General features: G+C 35.6%; 1 protein-coding gene across 8 annotated transcripts in view; it reads right to left on the bottom strand.

Moving 5' to 3' along the window:
- LMBRD2 (LMBR1 domain containing 2) overlaps positions 1-23,080 on the bottom strand; it is a 55,544-nt gene that overhangs the window by 12,533 nt on the left and 19,931 nt on the right. For all 8 annotated transcript variants that reach the window (XM_012097057.3, XM_015101322.3, XM_042233860.1 and 5 more), the window contains exons 5-14: positions 22,795-22,962; positions 21,679-21,889; positions 13,977-14,051; positions 10,965-11,078; positions 10,426-10,609; positions 9,855-10,036; positions 8,861-8,994; positions 5,016-5,121; positions 4,281-4,378; positions 11-114 (exon numbers count right to left, since the gene is read on the bottom strand). In XM_012097057.3, coding sequence (XP_011952447.2) covers positions 11-114; positions 4,281-4,378; positions 5,016-5,121; positions 8,861-8,994; positions 9,855-10,036; positions 10,426-10,609; positions 10,965-11,078; positions 13,977-14,051; positions 21,679-21,889; positions 22,795-22,962 — 1,376 coding nt within the window. The remainder of the gene's footprint in view (positions 1-10; positions 115-4,280; positions 4,379-5,015; positions 5,122-8,860; positions 8,995-9,854; positions 10,037-10,425; positions 10,610-10,964; positions 11,079-13,976; positions 14,052-21,678; positions 21,890-22,794; positions 22,963-23,080) is intronic.

Genomic DNA, 23,080 nt, shown 5'->3' with positions numbered 1-23,080 from the left:
CAAATCTTACCTCGTCTGATTAATTCTTTTCCTTCATCAACCAAGTCTGATGTCATATCATTATCTCCCATGAACTGCTGGAAACCAAGTAGATTCAAACAACGAGTTCCCAAGCTAATAAAAGTAGATTTTCAAAAAGATAAGCATTATTTCATACTGTTAATGTTTAAATTAGAAGCCTCTGTTGTATTTCTAGTTATCATGTCAAGTTATACAGCGCTACATCTGTCTTTCTTCAAGAAGTACTTATTTCCCTTTCTAAGAAACTTAAATGCCCACTACTCCACTGACTAGGGTATGCACCAAAGCCCGACTTCTTACAGACACAAATTAAGTCAGGCCACAGCATACTTTCAGAAGATTATTATACCAGGATGCTAAGCAATAGCTATAATACAAAAGCAATTTATTCTTTTCTTATATTCAAACAGCAATTTTAATACACATATACAACCAGTATTTACAAGTGCAAAACATTCTTGGCTTAGAAAGTCTTAATTATGCAAACTGATTTTCATGTTCTATTTTTTTAATCCTGAGAACTAGTCAATTCTATTCAAAACAGTGTTACTATAAATTCAGAATTGATTACTATAGCTTATCAGGGGGCTATCATTAATATCTTATCTGGTTTTTACTTTAAACCTCATTGTTGTGCAGGACAGGAATACTTCAAAACTATGGTACATAAGGAAGGAAGGATTAATATCTGTTAAACTACTATTATGTATCAGATAGTTTACAGATACTCTTAATTAATTCTTACTATAACTCTAAGAGATAAATATTACTTTATAGATAAAGGAACAGAAGCAAAGGGCATTAAATACTTTGCTAAAGATCAATTAATAAATTTTAGAGCTGAGGATTTAAACCTAAAACAAAACAAAGACCAAGTTCTTTTTACTACCTTAGTTTTCAAACTTTTTCACTAATGTACTTTTAATGGCAGAATTCTGAACACCATACATGAAGAAAGGCAGAGAGAGGAAAAAGAAAGGGAGGAGTGTGTGTGTGTGTGTGTGTGTGTGTGTGTGTGTGTGTATGCATGTGTGTTAGGAAGAAGAGATAACAGTGAAGCAATTAAGAAAAAGTAAAGATCTCCCATTTTACATCAGTGATGTGTAAAAATCTGACTAGTTTATAAATTATCTGCTTGTTTTAATATATAAAGAATGCTTGTATGACTTACCAGTGAGTAAAATTGGGGTTTCAGGTGGATGGTCATGCTAATTCTGTGACTTTAAATATTCCCCTACCATCCTTATATACTTGTGGGAATACTATACTGCAAGATGAGATCATTGTCTCTGGAAAGGCTGTAGCTTTGTCTAAAGTGTCAGGAAACAGCTTTACAGGCTCTAGGCAGTTAAGTCTGAATATTATTAACAGCTCTGTGTATGGTTATGTGCTAGTAATGAAGGAATTAGACTATTATGGCAGCATTCCAAAAGAAAATCGACCTATAATGTCAAGTTAATGCTGAAATGTCTGCAAGCCATTTCTTCAAATAATCCTTTAATACAGTATATTTTTATATATAAATATATATTATATATTATTACATATATAATATATATAAATTATAAAAACATAATTTGATAATTGAGGTATATGACCTTTCTTTTCCTTAAAGACAAACTAGCAAAGTTTATCTTAATTATAAAACGACACTTTTAAAGAAATATTTTTAAGTTAAACAATTTTCCTTTTAGACATAATTCCTTACATTAAAATTTTATAGTTGACAAGGCACTATCCCATCCATCTATTCCTTGATGCATATGTCAATCTAATAAGATGCTAACCTTAAGTAGAGATGCCAATCTTACCAAGATAACCACTAAGATGAGGAGATAAGATTTATACATCACAAGCTCTTAATGTTCCATTTGTAGTTTATAAACTTTTTAAATGAATAAGCACATAAAAATAGTTTAGTTTTGGACATCCAAAGGATGACTGGTCTCTTACTTTTAACACATCATTTTCACAATAAATATAAACCTCTGTCTTTCCTACCTTACAGAAAAAAGCTGAAAATATTATATTGTTTTATCAGTTCATGGGCTTCCCTGATAGCTCAACTGGGAAAGAATTCGCCTGCAATGCAGCAGAGGAGTCCTGGGTTCAATCCCCAGGTCAGGAAGATCCCCTGGAGAAGGGAATGGCAACCCACCCCAGTATTCCTGCCTGGAGAATTCCATGGACAGAGGAGTCTGGTGGGCTACAGTCCATGGGGTTGCAAAGAGTCAGACACAACTGAGCGACTTTCATTTTCACCAGTTCACATTAAGTTTTATTTTAAATTATAATCCTTTGGCCCTTTTACTTATGAGAAGATAAAATATAGATGCTTTAAAAAAATTCAACACAGAATTCACTTGAAACAATATTTGTCTTTTTACTCAATATCCAAGTGTTAGAATATCAGTATAATAATTTATGCTATTTGTAAATTATTTCTGCTTTATTGACTATGCCAAAGCCTTTGACTGTGTGGATCACAATAAACTCTGGAAAATTCTGAAAGAGATGGGAATACCAGATCACCTGACCTGCCTCTTGAGAAATCTGTATGCAGGTCAGGAAGCAACAGTTAGAGCTGGACATGGAACAACAGACAGGTTCCAAATAGGAAAAGGAGTACCTCAAGGCTGTATATTGTCACCCAACTTCTATGCAGAGTACATCATGAGAAACGCTGGACTGGAAGAAACACAAGCTGGAATCAAGATTGCTGGGAGAAATGTCAAGAACCTCAGATATGCAGATGACACCACCCTTATGACAGAAAGTGAAGAGGAACTAAAAAGCCTCTTGATGAAAGTAAAAGAGGAGAGTGAAAAAGTTGGCTTAAAGCTCAACATTCAGAAAACGAAGATCATGGCATCCGGTCCCATCACTCCATGGGAAATAGATGGGAAAACAGTGGAAACAGTGTCAGACTTTTTTTGGGGGGGGCTCCAAAATCACTGCAGATGGTGATTGCAGCCATGAAATTAAAAGACGCTTACTCCTTGGAAGAAAAGTTATGACCAACCTAGATAGCATATTCAAAAGCAGAGACACATTACTTTGCCAACTAAGGTCCATCTAGTCAAGGCTATGGTTTTTCCTGTGGTCATGTATGGATGTGAGAGTTGGACTGTGAAGAAGGCTGAGCACCGAAGAATTGATGCTTTTCAACTATGGTGTTGGAGAAGACTCTTGAGAGTCCCTTGGACTGCAAGCAGATCTGACCAGTCCATTCTAAAGAAGATCAACCCTGGGATTTCTTTGGAAGGAATGATGCTAAAGCTGAAACTCCAGTACTTTGGCCACCTCATGCGAAGGGTTGACTCATTGGAAAAGACTCTGATGCTGGGAGGGATTGGGGGCAGGAGGAGAAGGGGACGACAGAGGATGGGATGGCTGGATGGCATCACTGACTCGATGGACTTGAGTTTGAATGAACTCTGAGAGTTGGTGATGGACAGGGAGGCCTGGCATGCTGTGATTCATGGGGTCGCAAAGAGTCGGACACGACTGAGTGACTGAACTGAACTGAACTGAAACTATTTGTAATAACTAATTATACTGAAAGATTTAAGTGAAAAGTGGTTGGATGAAACTTATTATCAATAAAATTTTTTTAAGTGGCATTTTTGGTGTGTCATGCAGCACTGAAGCAGTGAAGAAGGTAGGTAGGCAGAGTACGAGATGAAGGCACTTAACGCGGAAGTAGGGAAGACAAGCTGCTAGAAGCCAAGGACACCTGTCTTAACTCCTCTTGAGTCTGATCTCTGCCAAGCTTCTACCAATTTTTCTGATCTGATAAAAAGAGTAGCCCATGTACTTTCCATGTACTGTCTGATTACAACTGCTTCTTAATTGATTTTTTGTGCTGATTATGGTCGGAAACATCCAGAAACCCAAAAATTATTATGCGGAAAGCCCTAAGACTAATACACGTTACCAAATAGAAGCTAGGCAAGCAAGTGTTTTATAAGATATACTGGCTGCCACGACCAAAGGCCAGGACTCAGAGTTAACATTCTGTTTTTAATCCTATCACTTTGTAGACCAAATACTTAGAATAACTCTCTTTTCTTGATAATATCTTTGGAGGGAGACCCTGACCCAGCACTGAAACAATCTCTTTAAACTATCCCCAGCATTCCCAAAGCCACAATAAAACAACTAAAACCCAATCAGTGAATATTTAAGAGTTTTAAGGAGAAAGATATCCAGATCAGGATACGTATATAAGAAAATACAAGTAATGTTAAGTTTCCTACCTAAAATACGTAGCAATGCAGAGAATTACCACCAACATAGGATAATATATATAGAACCCATCTGCAATAAAGGATAAAACTTTCATGGAACCCATAATCTGAGGAGCAAGAAAAAAAATTAGTTAAATAGGTACAGTTCTATATATTTCTTTTTCATCATTAGAAAATTTATCCATAACCAGCTATATCAATAAATTCGGAGTTTTCAAAAAAGTAGAAATGAAGCATTAAATAGACGATTTTTAAGTCCTCATCACAAGAGGAAAAAAATTGTGACTGTGAGGTGATGAATGTTAACTAAACTTACTGTGACAACTATTTCACAATATATACATATACTAATTATGTTGTACACCTTAAAATAATACGTTATGTGTCTATTATATCTTGATATGGCTTATTTTCTCCTAAGAAATTAATATTATAAAAATATTACTGAAAATCATCAATTACATTAAGACCATAAACATAAAGGTTAATATTATTATAGGTCAGGTATGTGAATATGCTTAGCTGGACCAAAAAAATTTTGTTTATAATAAAACGAAAGCAATATCACCTTTACCCAGTCATTAGTAACTACATATACAATGTATAAAAGGAAGTTCAAGTAATTTTTAAAAAGATTCTAATAATGCAATAGAACTGTTTGCCAGCAGTAAAAAGAAATTTCACAACAACAGCATCCCATATAGATAATGAATCTAAAGAACTTTTTTTTTTTACCATACTTACAGATGTATAAGCAGTTGGCTGTGTATTTTGGTGAGAGATGGATGAATCCATGTGGGTCAAACCCAAGAAATTAAGACATAAAGGAGGAGTCAAACGGCAAAATAACCTGCAATAAAGCATAAACAAACACATAAGAATAAAGCAGCAACACATATTTTATGTTATCTTGAAATACACTGAGAATGTTTCAGATCATCGTACTATTCTCATCTATTTGTATTTTGAATTCTTAATATGAACTGCCCTTACTTGGAAGACATTCTGAAAGTCCTATTAATACCACAGTCTCCTGAAAAACATCAACACCTACAAAACAAAACTCCAGCCTCAGGATGCCTCCTTTGGTGAGGTTTGCCACTGCTTTATCACAACAGTTTGTAGAGCAGTTTTGTATGTGCCTCTTCTGTGCCATTTAGCTCAGTCCTCAAGGTGAATTGTACTCAGTATATAAAAGATCTGCAGTTGCATCACATTATGTCAACTCTGACAACTACAGATATAAATAATTGTTGGAGCTCAGTTTTTTCTTTATTATATTTTATTTTTTAAATTAGAGGATAATTACTTTACAATATTGTGACAGCTTTTGTCATGTATCAGCATGAATCAGTATTAGGCATACATGTCCCTTCCCTCTTGAACCCCCTTCCCACACCCCTCCCCATCCCACCCATCCAGGTTGTCACAGAGCACTGGGCTGGGCTGTGTTATGCAGCAACTTCTCACTGGCTATCATTTTACATTTGATAATGCATATGTTTCAGTGCTTTTCTCTCATATCATCCCACACTCTCCTTCCTCCACTGTGTCCAAAATGTCTGTCTCCTTTGCTGCCCTGCAAACAGGATTGTCAGTACTATCTTTCTAGATTCCATGTATATGTTTTAATATATATTTGTCTATCTTTTTCTGACTTATTTCACTCTGGACAATAGGCTCTAGGTTCATCCACCTCATTAGAACTGACTCAGATGCATTTCTTTCCATAGCTGAGTAATATTCCATTGTGTATATATACCACAACTTCCTTATCCATTCATCTGTCAGTGGCCATCTAGGTTGCTTCCTTGTCTTAGGTATTGTAAATAGTGCTGCAATGAACATTGGGGTACATGTGTCTTTTTCAATTCTGGTTTTCTGAGAGTATATGCCCAGTAGTAGACTTGCTGGGTTGTATGGTAGCTTCATTCCTAGATTTTAAAGGAATTTCTATACTGTTTTCCAGGCTTCCCTAGTAGCTCAGCTGGTAAAGAATCCTCCTGCAATGCAGGAGACTCTGGTTTAATTCCTGGGGCAGGAAAATACCCTGGAGAAGGAATAGGCGACCCACTCCAGTATTCTTGGGCTTCCCTGGTGGCTCAGACAGTAAAGAATCTGCCTGCAATGTGGAAGACTTGAGTTCAATCCCTGGGTTAGGAAGATCCCTGGAGGAGGGCATGGCAACCCATTCCAGTATTCTTGTCTGGAAATTCCATGGGCAGAGGAGCCTGGTGGGCTATAGTTCACGGGGTCGCAAAGAGTTGGACAAGACTGAGCAACTAAGTACAGCAGCACACCATACTGTTCTCCATAGTGGCTATATCAATTTGCATTCCCACCAACAGTGTAAGAGTGTTCCCTTTTCTCCATACCCTCTCCAACATTTATTGTTTGTAGACTTTTTGATGATAGCCATTCTGACTGGAGCCAGATGATACCTCATTGTAGTTTTTATTTGCATTTCTCTAATAATTTTGAGCTTCGTTGAGCATTTTATCATGTGCTTATTAGCCATCTGTATGTCATCTTTGGAGAAATGTCTGTTTAGGTCTTCTGCCCACTTTTATACTAGGCTGTTTGTTTTTCTGGTATTGAGCTGCTTATATACTTAGGAGATTAATTTTTTGTCAGTTGTTTTGTTTGCTATTAATTTTTCTCATTCTGAGTGTTGCTTATAGCTTATAGCTTCCTTCATTGTGCAAAAGTTTTTAAGTTTAATTAGGTCTTATTTATTTTTATTTCCATTATTCTAGGAGAATATAGAGGCTCTTGCTGTGGTTTATGTCAGAGTGCTCTATTTTCCTCTAAAAGTTTTACAGTTTTTGGTTTAACATTTAGGTCTTTAATCCATTTTGAGTTTATTTTTGTGTATGTTAGAAGATGTTCTAATTTCATTCTTATACAGGCAGCTGACCAGTTTTCCCAGCACCACTTGTTGAACAGACTGTCTTTTCTCCATTGTGTATTTTTGCTTCCTATGTCAAAGATAAGGTGCTCACAGGTGTGTAGAATTATCTCTGGACTTTTTATCTTGTTCCTTTGGTCTATATTTCTGTTTTTGTGCCAACATCTCTTCACTTGTTCATGCCATCTTTGATGTCCTTCATCAGTGTCTTATAGTTTTCTGCATACAAGTCTTTTGTCTCTTTAGGTAAATTTATTCCTAAGTATTTTATTCTTTTTATTGCAGTGCTGAATGGGATTGTTTCCTTAATTCCTTTTTCTAATTTTTCATTGTTAGTATATAGGAATCTAAGGGATTTCTGTGTATTAATTTTATATCCTACAATTTTACTATATTCATTGATTAGCTCTAGTAATTTTCTGGTGGCATCTTTAGGGTGTTCTATGTAGAGAATCATGTCATTTGCAAACAGTGAAAGTTTTACTTCTTTTCCAATCTGGATTCCTTTTATTTCCTCTTCTTCTTCTCTGATTGTGATGGCAAGGACTTCCAAAACTATGTTGAGTAACAGTGGTAAAAGTGGGCACCCTTGTCTTGTTTCTGAGTTTAGAGGAAATGCTTTCAGTTGTTTACCACTAAGGATAATGTTTGCTGTAGGTTTGTCATATATGGCCTTTATTATGTTGAGGTATGTTCCTTCTATGCCTACTTTCTGGAGAGTTGCAATCAGATAAAAAGAGAACCTGACAAAACAAGGAGCTGGAGAACAGGAAGAGATGAAAATGAAGAGAGGGTATGAATATAAAGAAGTGATGAGGAGTTATTTTGTGGTGACAGAATAGTTCTGTATCTCGATTATGTTGGTGGTTAAAGGAATCTACACATACACACACACACACACACACACACACACACACACACACAAATGAATAAAGTATAAAAAATAGTGAGACCTAATAAAGTCTGTTGTGGTCTAGTTAACAGTAATGTGTCTGTGTAAATTTTTTGCTTTTGATATTGTACAACAGCAATATAAAATGTCTCCACTGGGGGAGGCTGGGTGAAGGTTACCAAGATTCTGTACTGTATTTGCAACTTCCTTTGAATCTATAATTATTTGGGGAAAATGGGTTAAAAAAACAGTCTTAGAGATGCTTCAGATATTGATTCCTCTTGAAGTTCCCAAAGTCTAGTCCTAAAAACCTAATATAACTAGTTTAATAATATGGACAAACAATAGATTGTGCAATTTAGCCCAAGCTGGAGCCATCTCTCTAAAATTCTGCTAAATCTCTTACCAAAAATCATTCTTTTGGTCTTCTTAGTCCTCTACAGTTCAGTGTGAGACCACTGAATTTTTCTGATTCTCAGAACACTTTCTAGACTTAAGTCTCTAAAATATCAAATGTTTCTATTATTACTAACCTATTTACTGACTTCTAATTGGTAAATCCAGACTCAGTATGCCCTTCTTTTCGTTCCTAATCTAGCATACCTATTTTAACCCTAAACTTCAAGCAGGATTTAGTTAGCATTCAACAAGCATCTAACTAATACTTAAACCTAAGCAACTAGCTCATAGAAATATAGGTGTTAGTAAAAGAGCCATAAACAACAAAAAATAAAAGAGACATTCATGTAATGGAAGCATTTTCCTTGTTTCTAAACACAGTCTACTTACATGCCACTGAAGAGAAGGCTATACGCATCAGTCTGGTGATGTGAAGCCAGGTAGTAATAGTTAAATACACGAATCCTGAACACAGTAGAATAAACACAGATACTGAGGAAGAAGATGGAAAGAAAGCAAGCAATCTGAAAAAACAAAACAAAAACCCAGTTTCAGACTAATAGACATCAGTACTTTATATACTACTATAAGCATTATCTTTTCATTCCAACTAACGTTTATTGACATTCTAAAATTTAAACACAGCAATAGCAGCTTTTTAACCACCTAAGAAAATGAAATTATGAGAAAAAAATCTAGATCTTAATCAGTCCCACATCCTATCCATAAGTTTCAAATCTACCTCCTGAAGTGAGCCTGTTCTCTCATTCCCTTGGCAACTCTTCACATGAAGACTATAATTCATCTAGCTTCACTGGCATCAGCTCAGTTCAGTTCAGTCACTCAGTCATGTCCGACTCTTTGCGACCCCATGAATCGCAGCACTCCAGGCCTCCCTGTCCATCACCATCTCCTGGAGTTCACTCAGACTCAACGTCCATTGAGTCAGTGATGCCATCCAGCCATCTCATCCTCTGTCGTCCCCTTCTCCTCCTGCCCCCAATCCCTCCCAGCATCAGAGTCTTTTCCAATGAGTCAACCCTTCGCATGAGGTGGCCAAAGTACTGGAGTTTCAGCTTTAGCATCATTCCTTCCAAAGAAATCCCAGGGCTGATCTCCTTCACTGGCATAAAGTGGATCAAAATATTCTCATAAAAATATTGTACACTATTTTGCATCTTTTCATCTCTCTTCAAATACAATTCTTAGTTTTTATAGTCTGGGTAAAATAATGAAGTTCATTTTTGGAAATCTGAATAACAACACTGTGGGGAACTTCACTGTTTTCATTAATACTAGAAGAAATATGTGGAGAACAGGTACAACAGTTAAGGATTAAAGTTAAACCACAACTGGCATTTATTTATGACACATATAAACTGACCTCGATATAAATATAATTGTATGTTTTTTCAGCCAGCTGTATGAAGACTGCAAAGAGGGATAAGACAGGTCTAGTGCTAAAGAATGTGCACTCTGACCACACAACTATCACGGAGAATATGGACAACACCACAGCAAGTATCCGATAAAACCAGGGTCGCAAAAGGCATTCCCAGTACCACTCTATAAGATAAAAAGAAAAAAATGATTAAGAAAACCATAAAGAAGCAACAGTGTATTTACAGTGTTTCAAAATTCCCCCACACAAGATACATAATTGCAAAGAAACATACTGGTGGAAACAAGCAGACAGCATCCTAAACAAATGATCACCAGTAACAGAACAAACTGATATTATGGGCCTCCTGCTCTGAGAAGAACACAACATCACTGCTGAGGTATTCCTGCCAAAAATGCAGAACCTGCATCTGATCATGAGGAAACATCAAACTCAAATTGGTATAAGTCAAAAAACACAATTATAATTCAACTCTGCATTGGTGAAAATATACACTTTCCACCAGGAGAATTATCAGCATCAAGCTTTGAAATGTATATCAAAAATTACATACCAACTGTAGGATTATAAAAATACTGAATAAATCTATTTTCTGGCTCTGGCGATTGAAAGGTATGAACAAACTGACAAGTAGCACTTGTTTCATTTTTTGCTACATCTTCTAGATAAAATGCTTGTTCCAAAAGAATCTGCCATTGCACTTGAGTTCGCCGATGTCTCTGAACTGAATAAATCACCTAAAAAAGACAACAGGGGGTATACCTGTCAGTGTTCTGAAACAACAGTGATTCAGCTCCCCACTAAGGACCATGTTTTGGTTGTCACAACAATAGGGAAGTGCTAATGGCATTTACTGGGTGGGGCTGAGGATGTTAATATTCTGTAATACATGTAACAGTTTGCTCAGTGAATTCTCCTCCCCAAATACCAACAGTACTCCTGTCAAGAAACAGGAAGTTAAAACACTTCCAAGAATAATGATAAGGACAAGATCAAAGGAAGTTTCTGATATACATTCACTCAAAACTCCTTTTTTGTGGGCAGTAAATCTAACTAAAATCATCAGAAGGTAAAGAGGCTATATAAAGTTACCTGTTTATGTAGTTTTACCAGACTTTTTTCACTTGGGTAGGTATTATGCTTTTCATCAAAATCTTCATAATCATCCATGTTCCTGCCCATTTTTTCCTGATACTCTATAGGGCACTAAAAGGAACAAGTAGATTTTTAGAAATTTTATTTGAAAATAGATTAAAAATTTTATTTTTGTTAAGAATCTTTCATTCTTAAGCATATCTAATTTTGCTGCAAATATCTTCCAGAGGTGGAATCACCTACCCTATTAGTCATTTAATACCCCTATGAACTTGGGCAAGTTAGTTAACCTCCATAAATAGGTCTCAAAAGATAGCAAATATAAGAGAAATGATTAGAGAATTGATTCTTATGACTGTCATCTCAGTCAAAAGAAACACAAGCTAATGATTAGTATGACAGATTTAAAACATAGGAAAAGAACTGAATAGCCACATGTGGAAAAAAAAAAAAATGAAACTAGACCACAATTGCATACCATATATAAAACTCAACCCCAAATCGATTAAAAACTTGAATGTAAGACCTGAAATCATAAAATCCCAGAATATAGGCAGGATGCTCTCTGATATCACTCTTAGCAAATATCTTTCTAGATCTGTCTCCTCAGGCAACGGAAGCAAAAGCAAAAATAAACAAATGTGATGCTTTTTCCTGTGGTCATGTATGGATGTAAGAGTTGGACTATGAAGAAGGCTGAGGGCCGAAGAATTGATGCTTTTGAATCAATTGTGGTGTTGGAGAAGACTCTTGAGAGTCCCTTGGACTGCAAGGAGATCCAACCAGTCCATTCTGAAGGAGATCAACCCTGGGATTTCTTTGGAAGGAATGATGCTAAAGCTGAAACTCCGGTACTTTGGACACCTCATGTGAAGAGTTGACTCATTGGAGAAGACTCTGATGCTGGGAGGGATTGGGGGCAGGAGGAGAAGGGGCCGACAGAGGATGAGATGGCTGGATGGCATCACGGACTCGATGGAACTGAGTCTGAGTGAACTCCGGGAGATGGTGATGGACAGGGAGGCCTGGCGTGCTGTGATTCATGGGGTCGCAAAGAGTCGAACACGACTGAGCGACTGAACTGAACTGAACTGAACTGAAAAAGCTTTTATATAGCAAGGGAAACCATCAATAAAGTGAAAAGACAACCTACCAAATGAGAGAAGAATTTCAAACGATATATCCAATAAGAGATGAATATATATGGAGAAGGCAATGGCACCCCACTCCAGTACTCTTGCCTGGAAAATCCCATGGATGGAGGAGCCTGGTAGGCTGCAGTTCGTGGGGTCACTAAGAGTTGGGCATGACTGAGCGATTTCACTTTCACTTTTTGCTCTCATGCATTGGAGAAGGAAATGGCAACCCACACCAGTATTCTTGCCTGGAGAATCCCAGAGACAGAGGAACCTAGTGGGCTGCCATTTATGGGGTTGCACAGAGTCAGACACGACTGAGGCAACTTAGCAGCAGCAGCAGCAGCATACAAAATATATAAAGGACTCATACAATTCAACAATGAATAATCTGATTGAAAAATGGGCAGAGAAGCTAAATGGATAATATTTCCCAAGGAAGACATACAGGTGGCCAACAAGTACTTGAAAAGATGTTCAACATCACTAATTTTTAGAGAAATGCAAATCGTCAATCAGCTATTATCAAAATGATAAGAAATAATAAGTGTTGGTGAAGGTGTGGAGAAAATGGAATCCTCACACATGATTGGTGAGAATGTAAATTGATGCAGGCCACTATGGAAGATAGTATGGTGAGTCCTCAAAAAATTAAGAATAGAACTACCATATGATCTAACTATCTCACCTCTGGGATTTTATCTAAAGAATAAGAAAATAGTAATCCTAAAAGATATCTGTACCCCTAGGATCACTGCAGCATTATTTACAATAGCCAAGAAACAACCTAAGTGCCCATCAATGAATGAATAAAGAAGATGCAGTATACGTGTACATACACACACACACATGCACACACACACACGCATGCACACACACAGTGGAATACTACTCAGCCATCAAAAAGGGCAAAATCTTGCCATTTGCAACACAGATAGACCTGGAGGGTATTACACTAAGTGAAATAAGTCAGATAAAGAAAAACACTATATGATTTAACTCATATGTGGAGTATAAAAAACTAACAAACAAACAAAACAAAATAAATGAATAAACCAAAACAAACACTGATACAGAGAAAAAAGTAGTAATAAGGATAGGGTAAAATGGGTAAAGGGGTTCTACTGTATGGGTAACTGATGGAAAATAAATTTTGGTGATGAAGATGGTATAGGGTATATAGAAATAGAAATATAATGCACACATAAAACTTAAGATATGTCATAAATCAATGCTACTTGAATTTAAAAAAGACTTACATGTAAGTCTTTAAAAATAAACATAGGAAGAGGAATAGTTCAGTGGTTCTATGGTTGCTGAGAAGGTAACTGGGAAGCTCATTTATGGAATAATCATTTTTGGAAGTATATGAATACCTCCAATTCAATACTAAGGCATCAAAATCTTAACTGTATAGTTTCTTTTTAAATATCTATATGAAATATCTTACAATATCATTTATTTTATGAAAAATGCTTATAAAATAACATGTACAAAGCTGCTTAAAAGTGATTACTGAAAACAGTTTAGTTTCTTACAGGAGATATGCTTTTAGTGACTACATTTAATGACATTTTTACAACCTATAAACATCCATCTCCATCACTGTGTCACAGCAATAATTTTACATTATTTAACATAATCTCTATAGCCACATTTCAATGGAAAAACTGCCAATAAATAATGTTAAACATATAATAACGAACAAACTTTATGTACAAGTTACTATTAATTTACTGTTAACATAAAAATGGAAAAGGCTGGAAGACATCAATCATACACTGTTTGTATAATTTTCTGATGCTTTCATTATAATATTAATTATGTAGATTTATATTTCAAAAGAAAGTAGATGAAAATATTATTTAATTACCTTTTTAAGTATTGTGTCAACACATTTTCTCAGTGGGTGGTTATACTTGATGCTCTCATTCACTTTACGAACTTCCTATAAGAACAGTAAGAGGAATAAAAATATTTCCATTTCTATAGATTAGGTGTTTCAAATCAGGATGCTCTAGGTATTATATATATTCTCACAAGTTTAGTAACAACCTAAATAACTCAGCATATAAAACTCAAGAGTTCCATCTCTGAATAAAAGTTCTTAATAACAAAAATAAAAATATAAAATTATAGAACAAATTTATCTACACCCTCACATTTTCTATATATTTCTAAGTTTACTGCCTTATCATTTGGTATACAAAGATGAATATGCATTAGAAAAACTCATGAACCATCTGTCCAACTTTGCAATTCTAAAAGAACAACACTTTGTTCTTCCATCTTGCTCCTCAAGCTCAATTATCTCATTATCCAAAATGCAGCAAAGAAACCAGAAGCAGAACAGGCTAAAAATATCACAAAGCACCTGCTCCTTCCCAACAACAGAGTACTTTCAGCAGTCACAACTAATGATTCATTTCACATTTTTAAGATTAAGAGTACATTATATGTCAGCACTGTCCTAGGTGAAAGGTCACCACAGTCCATACTGGAGGGTGGAGTGGGAAGACATGGTATTGTAAGTCTTTCACTAAGATTACAGTGTGGTGATGAGATAATTAAATAAACAATTTAAAGAGTAAGAAAGGCATGAAGGCATTAGGCAAGGGAATCTTTAGAAGCACTAGTTCTCAAAGAATCACAATATCCTATAATACTACAGGAAATTTTTGAAAAGTTGGAACCACTTTTCTAGGAAGAAGAAACAGTATGTTCAAAGGCTGGGAGGCAAGAGTGAACCAACCAGGATATTAAAAAGAACATTCTGATTATAGGGCAGAGAACGGCCTTAAGGGATGTAAAACTGGAGGCAGAGAAACCATAGGGTGTATAGACAAAGCTGTGAAAAAATAAAATATATATGGAAAAAAATATTATCCTTAATATATGAAGCGTTTTAAAAAATCAACAGAAAAATGGGAAGCTATAGAAGAAATGCCACTGGCCAATAAATAACTGAAAAAAATATTCAATCTCACTAAAAAAAAAAAACAAGTTTTAAAAATAAGGACAGTTTTCTTGTAAAATTATAAAAAATTGCTATTTTGTAATGAGGTAAGACTGTAAGGGGAAAGGCCTCCTATATACAATAAAATGTCAAATAACCTATTTGGAAAATAACTTAGCAATATCCACCAAAATTTAAAATACGCAGACCCATGAATAATCTGTACCAACAGACATTGCTCCTGTCAAAGAGCTTAGCTGAGTGAAGAAAACAGGTATGATTCAAACAGAAATGGTGTGAAAACTGCTCTATAATCTAACATGGAAAATTTTCTGATGAACTGATTATTTAAACTGAGATAAAAAGCTAAACTGAGGATTGGAGTCAACCAACCAAAGGAAAGAGTAAGAATATTCCAGACAGAGGGACAGCATGTACGAAAGTCTCCAAGCAGAAGAGAACAAGGAGTTTCAAGAAAGTGAAAGAAATCCAGTGACTAACGGGTAAGGAGAGTAATGGTCTGAGTACTGCTTGATCAGGCAGATGAATGGATAAGAAAGCTGTGGTACATATACACCATGGAGTATTACTCAGCCGTTAAAAAGAATTCATTTGAATCAGTTCTGATGAGATGGATGAAACTGGAGCCGATTATACAGAGTGAAGTAAGCCAGAAAGAAAAACACCAATACAGTATACTAACACATATATATGGAATTTAGGAAGATGGCAATGACGACCCTGTATGCAAGACAGGGAAAGAGACACAGATGTGTATAACGGACTTTTGGACTCAGAGGGAGAGGGAGAGGGTGGGATGATTTGGGAGAATGACATTCTAACATGTATACTATCATGTGAATTGAATCGCCAGTCTATGTCTGACGCAGGATGCAGCATGCTTGGGGCTGGTGCATGGGGATGACCCAGAAAGATGTTATGGGGAGGGAGGTGGGAGGGGGGTTCATGTTTGGGAATGCATGTAAGAATTAAAGATTTTAAAGCAATGGCAAAGGAAAAAAAATAATAAAATAATTATTAATGTAAAAAATAAATAAATAAAAAATAAAGAAGAGCTAAGTAAATGGAAACATATCCCATATTCATGGCTTGGAAAACTTGAGATCATTAAGATGTAATAAAAATAAATAAAAATTTAAAAAAAAAAGAAAAGTAAGAGCAAAGTACTCCAGAAGGCCTTAGCAGCAGTTCATTTTGAGGTCAATGAACAGGCCTAAAAACAGAATGAAAAGATTTGGCTTTTTAAAAGGTGCTTGAAGTAATCATTACAATTTTCCATTCTAAGCTACCTTAAAGTTCTGTTGACTTGTTACCATAACTTTGAATATAAACTATAGTCTGTTTTTATTTCATTAATGAAAGTATTTTCCTCTAAATTCTTTAGCTATAATAATAGCTTATTATACAAAAGTTGTGTAAGTATAAAATATTGATATTGGCTATAACTTATGAGTTTAAATTCCTTCAAAGTTCATAATTTTTATAAAATGCAGAAAGTATTTAAAATAGTAGCTTCTTTTCTTCATATAAAATAACAGTTTGAATTCTGTCATTATTGTATCATTATAGTTAACTCAACATAATTTGAACTCTGTCATTTCTGTGTCATTATAGTCAACTCTTCACCAGACAAAATACATCAAATCAGACTAAAAGGCAATTTTCAGTGAAAATAAGTAGCTGTTTTTCCCTCTCCAAAATCGTCTGCCTCAAAAAATGACAGCAGGTAGAGGTGACCTCTAGCAAACATTTCTTTTCAATGATTTGACATAGCTTGTAAGTTTTAATGGTTCAAAGAAAAGAAATGGACACACAAGATATACATAATTCACTCCATGGAAAACATATCATAAAACACTAAACTGGTTTTTATAAAACATATTTGGGAGATTTTATGGATAGCTGAAAAATATAATTAATAATTACCCCCTAAAAAGGTGACTGTGATCTGTTAAAAGATGCATTCAAAACCAGTGTATTTTAAGTTTTCTCTCAAACTAAGTTATCAGTAGTCTCATTCCATACTTTATTCTGCACAACTCCATCTGATTGGTTATCCTAAACCATATACAAGGTGTCAGTGATTCCTCACTGCTTTCAAAATATAGTCTGGACTTCAGTATGACTTTCAAGGCCCTCCTTGGCTGTATATCTTTCAAACTTTACAAACTTTGTATTTTATCTTATGCTTAATTAGTTTGGTTTAAAAATCTCCTGATATCTGAGCAGAATGCTGTCACCTATGAAAATTCTACACTTCCTTCAAGGCCCAGGTCATATTTCACTTCCTCCATTTCATCTCCACTGATCGCTACTCTGAAGCGAAACTTCTCAACACTAGAGCATGCATCATTTACACTGCATTTGCCATAAACTGTGAGGAACTGTACAATTTTGTATTCTAGACAGTTAGTATCCTAATGGCAAGTTCCACATAGCACTTCAGATGGCAGGAAGATATTAGGTATTTATTAAATGATAAAAAAAAATTTTCTCCACAAGTTTATAAATTTTCAGACATTCAGAAAACAGGAAGGACCCAAAATTTCCTTAAAATACATAGACAAAGAAATCCATATCTGATAAATTGGGGGAGGGGGTAAAAGGTACAGAGTTCTTTTATTTTGGGGAATTTCCTGCTATTTGCAAAACAACCATTAAGAAAAGAGTGTCTCTTACGATATAAAAATGGATCAAATTAACACTTTGTACACCTTAAATTTAAAGAGCCTCTTGATGAAGGTGAAAGAGGAGAGTGAAAAAGTTGGCTTAAAGCTCAACATTCACAAAACTAAGATCATGGCATCTGGTCCCATCACTTCATGGGAAATAGATGGGGAAACAGTGGAAACAGTGGCTGGGCTCCAAAATCACTGCAGATGGTGATTGCAGCCATGAAATGAAAAGACACTTACTCCTTGAATGAAAAGTTATGACCAACCTAGACAGCATGTTGAAAAGCAGAGACAATGGTCAACAAAGATGCATCTAGTCAAGGCTATGGTTTTTCCAGTAGTCATGTATGGATGTGAGAGTTGGACTATAAAGAAAGCTGAGCGCCGAAGAATTGATGCTTTTGAACTGTGCTGTTGGAAAAGATTCTTGAGAGTCCCTTGGACTGCAAGGAGACCCAATCAGTCCATCCTAAAGGAAATCAGTCCTGAATATTTATTGGAAGGACTGATGCTAAAGCTGAAACTCCAATCCTTTGGCCACCTGATGCGAAGAACTGACTCATTTGAAAAGACCCTGATGCTGGGAAAGATTGAGGGCAGGAGGAGAAGGGGACGACAGAGGATGAGATGGTTGGATGGCATCACCAACTCAATGGACATGGGTTTGGGTGAACTCCGGGAGATAGTGATGGACAGGGAGGCCTGGCGTGCTGCAGTTCGTGGGGTCGCAAAGAGCTGGGCATAACGACTGAGCGACTGAACTGAACTGAACTTATATCAGATATATTCAATAAAAAAAGTGCTTTCTTATTCACATGGAAAATTTTCTCTTATCTAAAATGTTTTAAATCCCTCACACCTCAGACCTATACTAAAATAGCAAAGAAGGCATCAATTCCAATCCTTAATTTACCACAGCCTATTTTTAAGTACAGGACTTCTACATAAAAACAACAACAGTAACAAAATCTATATTAAGATACTGAAGGTTCCTCCCCAAATTTCTGTTGTTTAAACCACCCAGTTCACAGATCTAGAATAATAAACTGCATTTAATTTACACTTGGTGAAGGAATTTTGAATAAACTCATGAAATCTATATTCCTTAAATATGAAAGAACTGAATTTTAATATCAACTTTTGAGGGGAATGCTAGCAAATGATCTTTCAATTATTTTATTATCAAATATAAATTTTCAAATTTTGTAAAAAATTCAAATCTTCAGTTAAAATTTTTCAAATATATCAAGTATAAAAATTACCAAATATAATTTCTTTTGAAAAATATAATAATATCCATAATATGCCTAAGGAATGCTACAGTTCTTAACATTTTATAAATAAATGCTGAAAAGTCAACATAAAAATTTTCAACCACAATCAAAGAATCAGTATTCATCAGTATTCATTCTTTTGTTCACTTAAAAATGGTTGCTGAGTATCTAAGAATTTAGAGAACCAAGGGAGGTGTTATGGGTTGGAACTCTGTTCCCCCAAAAATCATATGTTGTCTCAACACCCAGTACTTCATAATGAAATCTTATCTGGGAATAGGGCTTTCACAGCTTTAACTGGTTAAATTAAGAAAAGGCTTACTGGAATGGGCTGGGCTCCTAATCTTACTGGTGTCCTTATAAACAGAGGAAATTTGGACACACAGGCACACAGGGAGAATATCATGTGAATATGAAGACAGAGATCTACAAGCTAAGGAACATCAAAGATAGTCAGTTAACTGTCAGAAGACAGGAGATGTGGTACAAATTTCCCTATAGCCCTCTAAAGGAACCAACCATGCTGACACCTTGATCTTAGACTTGAGCCCCCAGACCTCTGAGACAAAAAATTTCTGTTGTTTAAACCACCCAGTTTTTTTTTTTTTGCAATAAAAGTGAATTTTTTTTTTTAATTTTTAAATTTTAAAATTTTTAATTTTTACATTCATTCCCAAACATGAACCCCCCTCCCACCTCCCCTCCCCATAACATCTTTCTGGGTCATCCCCATGCACCAGCCCCAAGCATGCTGCATCCTGCGTCAGACATAGACTGGCGATTCAATTCACATGATAGTATACATGTTAGAATGTCATTCTCCCAAATCATCCCACCCTCTCCCTCTCCCTCTGAGTCCAAAAGTCCGTTATACACATCTGTGTCTCTTTCCCTGTCTTGCATACAGGGTCGTCATTGCCATCTTCCTAAATTCCATATATATGTATTAGTATACTGTATTGGTGTTTTTCTTTCTGGCTTACTTCACTCTGTATAATCGGCTCCAGTTTCATCCATCTCATCAGAACTGATTCAAATGAATTCTTTTTAACGGCTGAGTAATACTCCATTGTGTATATGTACCACAGCTTTCTTATCCATTCATCTGCTGATGGACATCTAGGTTGTTTCCATGTCCTGGCTATTATAAACCACCCAGTTCATGTACTTTGTTATGGCAGCCCCAGGAAACTACCAGAGAAGGCTTCCCTGAAGAATTCTCACTTGTATTGAGAACTGAAAATGAAGTAGGAATTAGCGAAAGTGAATGGAGAAAAGAGGGTTCCAAGAATCTGGGAACACCGCACTCAAAAACAGAACAAAGAAAGCAATGAACATAATGTTTAAGAGTAGGGGTCGGCAAAACAGATCCAATCCAGCCCACCATCTGTTCTTATCTGAACACATCCACTGCTCATTCATATTGGGTATGGCTGCTTTCATGCTAAAGCAGCCAGTGAAGCAGTTTCAGCAGAGAGCATATGGCACAGAAAGCCTACAACAGTTACTATCTGGCCCTTTACAGAAAAGGGCCTGTCCCTATAAAAGCACGAACCAGAGTCAGCCTGCCTGACTCCATCACTCGGTAACTGTGTGAACATGGGAAACTTACCCTCTCTGTGTCTCACTTTCCTTTATAGAAATAAGGATAAAAAACCTCCCTTATAAGGCTGTTTTGAGAATTGAATGTATTAATATACATAAAGTGCTCAGAAAGGCATAGGCAAATACGTCTATAAGTCTACATATTTGTTTGCCTACATGTTTGCTATATCATCACTATTAGCAAGTTTGAGGAACCAAAGTTGACCAGTGTTAGAAGACTTTAGGGGCTTGAGATAAGGCTTGAGATTTTGACATGGGTCAAATCATTTTTTGATTGGCCACATTACAGTATCTTGGAGACTACTCTAACATGAATGAAAGCCTTTAGTATAAGGTTTTAAGCTGAAGATAACATTATTAGAATAGCATATTTTCACAGAAGAGCAAAATCTGAGGTGACTACATTCTTTTTTAAAATCAACTAAACAGCAAAATTTTGTACTTTGTTGTATTTTGCGTGTATATTATTGAAATGTATACTTTCAACAACTTTATGAGATTTGTTCAAATTATATGCATATTACAAGTGAGCAAAATGAAGTACCTTATTAAGATTATAGACAGGAAACAAAACTGAGGCATACAAATTCCCATGAATATTGTTCTCTAAAGAGGTTTCCAGACTTGGTGGGATTACTTTGGGTCAAACATTCAGGAAGAAGCCCGACCTTTAATAGCAATTTTCATTTCTACTATAATCATAGTAACTACATAACTTATCATCTAACTCTGACCACTTTTTGAGTCTCAACTTTTAACTATTAAAAGTTACCCCAGGATAACAAGCATAAGCCTGCACTGTTAAATACATTCACCCTACATCTTTGTCAATTAGAAGATGGAGATGATATCTTACGAAGTTGAACTGCCAATGAGTCATCTGAATGGGTGAGAAATTCTTTAGAATTACAGCTCATCAATTTTTCAGTCTAAAGTCCACCAGTATGCTGTTAACACCACCAACAACAACAAAACCAACAGTGTATACAAAAAGTGATACTTAAAACTTGATGACTGTTGACTCCAGCATTTAAACTTGCTTACCTCCATAACATCTTCTAAAGTCTCTTCTGCATCTGCTTTCTCTGTCATCAATTTGGCTGCCTTAAAATAAGTTTTCATGAGTAGATAACCTCTTTTTGCGCCATTCCAGTATGACCGAGGAATTTCTACCAAGCCATACCCCAACAACAACACAAGAAGAAACAGACCCCATGTATTTGCAGCTGCTATCCCAATTGTCTGAAGCTGGTTCCTTAGAAAGAGAAAACATAAGCAGATAGCTGTGATACATTTTTCTAACAAAAACATAAAATGAAACTAACTAGTGTTAAAGGGTTTTTCAGAAAACAACTGCCCTACAATATAGATCCAATGTTATATGAAAAGTTTCAACCTTCAAATCTCAGCTCCTCTTTTAGTAACAGTAGATAATCTGTGTTGTAATGAAAAGTTAGAGTGTGACTGCAGAAATAGACACAGCAAACACTGCTTCTATTAGAGTTAAAATTAGAATCTTAGGAAAATTTATGGCAAAAATTATCCTGAAGAAAATACATTTTTCATTAGGCACTTTCTTATTTAATATTAACCAAGAGAAGACTGAAAAGAATTTTAAGCCTGGAAAAATTTTGTTTTGAAGCAGACACACACACATCTCAAGCATCCAACAGTAAGGATAATCACTACTACTCTATTCCTAAGCTTTTCAGATATGACTCTTCACATGTATCATAATACATTACAAGTATAACACAGATTTCAACTTTATTTGAATGACAAATCTAAAGTTAAAGAGAAATAGGCCCTCATATTATAATCAGAACAAAAGAAAATATTCACAACTTACAATGAAAAATAAATCCAGGTATTTAGTCATACGCAAGATTTTAAAGTCTATGAAAAAATCATGAGAGTTAATACTTTTAACATAGCTCTTTGATAAAACATCAGTTCTTTGTCTAATATGTATATTCAAAGAAGTTATTCTATATTTTCCTTCTCAGTAATATGGGGTATTATGATATTCTTTCGGGGGAACCCATAAAACACGTCATGGTAGGTTTCCCAATGAAATGTTTACTTGTATATGAAATAAAATTTCATTTTAAAAAATGCAAATGTACACAGAAACAATGTTAAGAACATGGTTTATCTTACCATTCTAGGTGCAAGTGTGGGTTGACAGCTACATAAATTAAAAATGCTCCAAAAATCAGCAAATAGGTGCCATAATAGATTGCATTCTCAATTAGTGCAGTTTTGATCTTCCCAGTGATGGAAAACCCTCCTGATCTTGCATATGACTGCATGAAAGGTAACAGAATCCTGGATGATTAGAAAAAATATGATTAGAAAACACTTGACATGTCTGTATAATTTCAAAACACTGGAAACATCTAAATCTCAATTTTAATGTGTGGTTCTTCTCATGAATCAATATGAT

Source organism: Ovis aries, chromosome 16 (genome assembly GCF_016772045.2).
Source record: "Ovis aries strain OAR_USU_Benz2616 breed Rambouillet chromosome 16, ARS-UI_Ramb_v3.0, whole genome shotgun sequence".
Classification (NCBI taxonomy): domain Eukaryota; kingdom Metazoa; phylum Chordata; class Mammalia; order Artiodactyla; family Bovidae; genus Ovis; species Ovis aries.
The sequence above is the reverse complement of the archived record's forward strand: the minus strand, read 5'-3'. Positions and strand labels throughout refer to the sequence as shown.